This window comes from Ovis canadensis, chromosome 2, assembly GCF_042477335.2.
Source record: "Ovis canadensis isolate MfBH-ARS-UI-01 breed Bighorn chromosome 2, ARS-UI_OviCan_v2, whole genome shotgun sequence".
Lineage (NCBI taxonomy): Eukaryota > Metazoa > Chordata > Mammalia > Artiodactyla > Bovidae > Ovis > Ovis canadensis.
This window is the reverse complement of record NC_091246.1, coordinates 250,439,444-250,445,443: the sequence shown is the minus strand read 5'-3', so window position 1 is coordinate 250,445,443 and position 6,000 is coordinate 250,439,444. Positions and strand designations below refer to the sequence as shown.

Here is a 6,000-nt window from a genome sequence, read left to right as displayed (position 1 = left end):
TGGGCGTCCAAGGACACCCCAGCAGCTGGGAGATGGGGGGAGGACCCCTCCTATTGGGCACGGGGTCCAGGCCAGGTCCCTTAGAGGCTATGAGAGCCTCTTCACAGCAACAGGTAGGGCTCTGCCCCCATTTTACAGATGGGGAGACTGACGCCTGGAGAGACAGGTCCCCACTCTGAGGCAGGGGAGATGAGGCTGCTGGGTCAGCCAGGCACCCACGTCCCTCTGCAGGGGCCTCTTGCCTCCTGGGTCTGGGGCAACCTCTGCCAGGCATTTGCAGCACCATAGTCATCTCAAAGCCGAGTTCAGGGCTTCCTGGGGCCTGGCACCCCCCACCCAGGCCCTAATTCCAGCCTCGGGTCCGTGTCCCGGCTCGCCCTGCCTACCTCCGAACCCAGGGCGAGCACAGAGCTGGCGCGGGCACAAGAGAAACAGCACTGGATGCTTTGATCACAGAGGCTGGTTTGGTCCTTGGCCTTCCCCAGCCCCACCCTGGAGCCTGGAAGGGTGGGGTGGGGGCCCTGGCTGAAACCCAGCCCAGAAGCCGGTCCTGTCCACCGACGGGGCCGTGGGCACAACCAGGCAGGCCGAGGGGGCCAAAGTGGGTGCTGCTCGCCCAGCTGGGCCCCAGCTTCTGCGCTAGGTCGGCAGTGGGCCAGAGCCGGGCATGGGCACCCAGTAGAGGGGCCCAACGGGACACACCCAGTTCTTTTCTTAAAGGATCATCAAGCCCAGGGAAGCTCTGGAGGCTGGGGTTCAGGGATGCAATTGATCATCGTACATTCCTGACACCGGGCCCCGGGCCAGCCACCTCATGGCCCATGCAGAGAGCTGGCCCCACGGCCTGTGATGTTGGTTATGGAGATGTCCTCATTCGTGGCTAAGTGCAACCCCCTACACAATGCACACACTATTTTTTTGAGCCCACCACATGCTAGGGCTGCACCAAGAACTTTGTGAGGCATCACTTCATTGAATCCTCCCACCTGGGTACCAAAGGCGGGGCTCTTAGCATTCCCAATGAACAGATGAAGACCCTGAGGTCCGTGCGCCCAAACTTACTGAGCTTATAGGACGTAAATAAACTCAGAGCTAAGCTCTTGATCTTGGGGCTGGACTGTGGCTACTGGCCCTTGGTGGGATGGGAGGAGACAGGTCCCAGGGGCCGGGGTGGGGCAGGCAGGTTAGAGAAGAGGGGTTAGGCAGAGGAGGGGAGTGAGGGTTAGCGGGGGACCTGTTGAGTCTAGGGTGGCCCAGGGCCAAACCCGGGTGGATGGAGCTGGGGAGTGAGTCACCATACCTGGGGGCACCCCAGACATCCGAGGGTCACAGCAGGGCCCCATCAGGAAGTCCCTAGGGTGCCTCCAGCATCATCCCTGAGAGGGCATGGGGGCTGATGGTGGTGAGGGCGTGAGGCCAAGGCATCGTGAGCCCCCCAGGGACCCACCTCTAAGCCCCAAATCTCCCAACCTGCCCTTCTTCCTACACTCCTATCTCAGAGGAGAACCCCCCCACCTCATTTACCAACACTCGGCTGGACCCCTGAGCGCCTCCAGCTCCTCCCTCAGCCCCTTCCTCCAGACACTCATCTCCCAGCACCTTCCAGACCTCCCCACTGTCTCGGGCACGCTCTGTGTCCTCGGCACCTTGGCAAAGTGCTCCTGGACTGACGCTGCCCGGCTGGCCCCCGCCAGCCAGCCCCTGCTCCCGGTGTCCCATCCTGCACGACTTCCGCACCGACCCTGGCATAAAGCCTTAGTCCCTCGCCCGGCGTCCAAGGCCATGAGGCCTCTGGTCTGCTCCCTGCCTGCTCCCTGCCCCCTCCACCATCACCATCGCCTCCCCTTCTCAGCTGCAAGCAGCACTCTCTGGCCTCCCTTTGCACCTGTGGCTTCCTCCCCAAGGACACTATGCTAAACCCTTCCGGGGGTGCTCAGGCACCACGGCATCTTCCCCATTCCCTCTTCAGCCAGGCTGGACCCCGGGGCTCCTCCCACGTCTCCCCCACCCCACCCTCTCCCAGGCCCTCATCCCCCCTTTATCACCCCGTGAGCTCCTTCCGGCAGCCCGACAGGTTCAGCGCCGGCTGCCCGCCCCCGTCAGTGCAGGTAAGCGATCCCGTGGCGCCCCCTGGTGGCCACACAGGAGACACACGTGAACTTCACCCACCGGGCGCCCGACGCTGTCCTGGGTGCCCCAGCTGCACCCGCTCAAGGATTCCTCAGGACGGACCCCTGGGAGAAGTGCTGCCGCTCCCATGTTACAGGAGTGGAGACAGACTGAGTGAAACTTCCTAGTTTCTCAGCACCCCCAGCCAGCAGCAGGAGTCCAGTGGTGGGCATGAGTTTGAGCGGGCTCCGGGAGCTGGTGATGGACAGGGGGGCCTGGCCTGCTGCAGCCCATGGGGTGCAGAGAGGCGGACACGACTGAGCGCCTGAACTGAACTGACTTCAGAGCCATGTTCCCCCTGCTGGGGAGAGGGAACAAGGTGGGAAAAGGGCAAAGCTAGGGGAGGAAAGCCACAGCTGGTGGGCAAAGAGCTCATCACTTGGCCTTGGAGGTGTCTGCAGACCCAGGAGCTCTGATTTGGTGGGGATGGCAGGGTGGGGAGATTGGGGGGGTTGGGATGTGAACAGGCTCTTGGTCTTGACCACAGCACCACTAAGATCTGTCTGGGGTTGATCTGAGGCGGGGGGAGAGGGTCACATGAAGCCAGGTCCAACTCGGGGTACAATAGTGATAAATAGAATTTATTTATTACAACTGTTACCGACACACACACGTGGCCATGGGGGCTTCTGAGACAGGTGTTGGGGCCGGAAGGCTGCCCCTCGGTGTGGTGCCTAAAAAGTGTGGACAGACACACACGACGATGTGGACTCACGGCAGCTGTGCCTGCCTGCCCGCTCCGTGCCGGGTGGGGGTGGTGCAAAGGTGAGCCAGCTGAAGGCCCCTCGGCCTGGAGCGCCAGGGGCCGGAGATGCCGGGAGTTGAGCCGGAGGCTGGAGGGAGAGCCAGGTAGGTCCCCCGACGCCCATAAGGGGGTCACTCATCTGTCATGTAGAGGCGGCAGGCAGGGCCTTGGCAGGTCTAGGAGGTGCCGTGGCCACAGCCAGCCCCCTGTCCCTCAGCCGACCTGGGGCCCCAGGAACCCCAAGAAGCAGGAGAGGGTGACAGGAAGCCCCCGGGATCCTCCACTCTGGGGCAGGTGCGCAGAATCCCACTCTTCAGCGACCTCTGAAATGACCTCGTCCATTTAGAGCAGAGACACTCAGAGAGGGAGTGTGATGGGCCTAGAATCGCAGAGCGGATCCCGAACCACAAGCTAGGACTCAGGACCCCAGCCCAGGGCTCCTCCTACCCACCGCCTCCATGGCAGGCTCTGTGTGCACTGAGATGCCTCAGTTCTCCTTTCCAGCTCACTCCCTCGAATCCAGAGGGGCACCCAGGGGTGATGGATGAGCCAGGCCTGGAGTCCCGTTCCAACTGACCTCTTCCTGCCCCAGCCAGCCTCCCAGCCCAGGGGGTGGGGATGGTGCCAGCAGCTTCCCCGCTCCCAGGGCTGGCCAGCTCCGCCCTGCAGAGACAGCCCGGATGTGGGCCAGGAGGAGGGCTGGGCAGGCGAGGGGCGGCCCCCAGGCTGGTGCTGGCCTCGGGGGGCAGAGGTCCCGTCCGCCCGGATCTGCCGGAGCACCCTCGCCTCGTGCTTCTGCACCCTCGTCTGCAGGGTAAAGGGAGACGGACGTGCCATGAAATGGGGAGCCAGATGTGGAGGGGTCCCGCCCTCGGGACAGCAGGCTCTGGGTCTTTCTACCCAACGGGGAACCCCCAAGACCCCTCCCTCCCAACGATTCCCAAATCCCTTTCAGGCTCTCATCAAATTCTCCCAGCAACTCACGGGCAGAGGTGAGGCAGAATTTATTGGCCCCACTGTACAGATAAGGAAACTGAGGCCCAGGGTCACCTAGCAAACTTAAGTGGCCGAGGATTCAATCCTAGATACGTAACTCTCATCCCGCAGAGGCGATGGAGAAAGAGAAGCCAGCCCAGCCCTGCCTTCCTCTGCCCTTTCCCCCCTCCCGACCAAACAGGAGCTGAGAGCTGGGACTGACCTGCTCGGGGTCACCTTCAGAGTGACAGTGTGGCTAACAGCCCTGCGGTCAGAACAGCGGCAATATAGGCACCAGGACAGGGGACGGTGGGAGACACAGGCGAGCAGAAGTCAGCAGTTGTGCCCAGGCTGGACAAGCCCAACCCCTCCAGGCTTGAGTGGGGGGGCGCGTCTTGGTCCAGCGCCATCCCTGGGGACCCCTGGCCACTTGAGGCCTCTCCCCAACAGCTGATCCCCCTCCCAGGGGCAGGGGTGCCCCCCACAGGGCCAGCGTCCAGGCCATCCGTCCCAGCCCCACCCAAGCCCCTGGCAGCTGCGTGTACCAGCTGGGGCGTGTGCTGTTCAGATGCTTCCAGCTGGATCTTGATCTCGGGACACGCAGGGTCCCCCAACTTGCCGGTGTCGGGCTGGGGTGACCGAGAGGGGCCTGGGGAGGGAGGCAGGAGGGAGCCACCTCACTGGCCGCGGGGAGGCACCAGGGAGACGGGGGGCATGGATGGGCGGTCGGCACCAGTGTCCCCCAACCCCAGCAAGCCCCTCCCTCGGGGACTCCCACCCTTAACTCCCATCTTTACCCCCTTTAAAGCCCCATCAACCTCCAAAGCCCTTCTAGAAGCCACCAACTACCATAATAGGTAGGATAAGGGCCAGCCCACGGAGCCCACGTCAGCGGCAGGCCCATCACACACCTACCACCTGGGGCCTGAAAACGGGTCTTGGCCCTCCGTGCCCAGCCCTGGCCCCCGGCCATCACAGGGGGGGCCGTGCCCATGGGGGCTGGTGCTGCTGGTACCTGGGGAGCTGCCTCCACTCGTGGTGCTGATGCTGTCTTCCAGCCACGTGCTGTAGATGAAGGAGTCCCGCTTGTGGGGTGTCCCTGAGGAGGAAACACTCTCCTGGGGACGGGGGAAGAAAGAAGGAGGGAGGCTAAGTCCTTGCCCACAGCACTGGCTGGCTCCCCCCTCCCCGCCTCACCTCCTCCTCTGCTATGATCCACAACCTCCCGCCCGACCCAGGCCCCTCTGCAAAGAGGGTGAGGGCCCAGCCACATCTGCCCCAGGGGACCCCAGGAGGGCAGAGAAGGAACAGAAGCGGACACAGACACACACATACACACTTCCACTCATCCCTGCGTTCAAACACTGAGGCTCTCGTAAGCCAAGCCCCCGAGAGAACTCGAGTAGGGTCTGGCCCTCCAAGAGCTCCAAGTTAAGAGGAGAGACAGGCTGGGAAGAGACTAGCACAGTTCTAGATCCCAGGCTCCACGGGGTTGGGGCTCGGTGGTCTGCACGCTCAGCATCTGACACGGAGCCTGGCAGGGAACTGAAGGGTTGTCGAAAGAAGTGTGATGGAGCATGCCAAGGACAGAGCCCAGGGTCCGTGAGAGTGTGCTGCTGCTGCTGCTGCTGCTGCTGAGTCGCTTCCGTCGTGTCCGACTCTGGGCAACCCTGTAGACGGCAGCCCGCCAGGCTTCCCCGTCCCTGGGATTCTCCAGGCAAAAACACTGGAGTGGGTTGCCATTTCCTTCTCCAATGCATCAAAGTGAAAAGCGAAAGTGAAGCTTAGTCATGTCCGACTCTTAGCGACCCCATGGACTGCAGCCTACCAGGCTCCTCCATCCATGGGATTGGCCAGGCAAAAGTACTGGAGTGGGGTGCCATTGTCTTCTCTAGTGAGACTGTACAAGAGGCTCCTAACCTACCCTGGGACTGCAAAGTCAGGCTTTCCGGAGGAGATGCTGTGAGGCTGAGCTGAGAAGGAAGAACAGAGCCAGTCGGACAAAGGGGGAAGGAGGGAGCAGGCAGTGTTCCGGACAGTGGAGAGGGCATGTGCAAAGGCCCAGGGGTAGAGCAGCAAGCCTGACTAGTTCAGGGGACCGGCTGGAGGAG

General features: G+C 62.7%; 1 protein-coding gene across 50 annotated transcripts in view; it reads right to left on the bottom strand.

The window, feature by feature from the left end:
* Positions 1-2,729: 2,729 nt before the first annotated feature.
* Positions 2,730-6,000, bottom strand: part of RAP1GAP (RAP1 GTPase activating protein) — a 70,453-nt gene continuing 67,182 nt past the window's right edge. For 29 of the 50 annotated variants that reach the window (XM_069575071.1, XM_069575061.1, XM_069575052.1 and 26 more), the window contains 4 exons: positions 4,905-5,007; positions 4,435-4,538; positions 4,113-4,154; positions 2,730-3,721 (listed from right to left, as the gene is read on the bottom strand). In XM_069575071.1, the coding sequence (XP_069431172.1) occupies positions 4,146-4,154; positions 4,435-4,538; positions 4,905-5,007 (216 nt within the window). In that variant the 3' untranslated portion in view covers positions 2,730-3,721; positions 4,113-4,145. Of the gene's footprint in view, positions 3,722-4,112; positions 4,155-4,434; positions 4,570-4,904; positions 5,008-6,000 lie in introns of all 50 variants that reach the window. The other 21 variants (XR_011254107.1, XR_011254113.1, XR_011254115.1 and 18 more) reach the window with 1 other exon arrangement.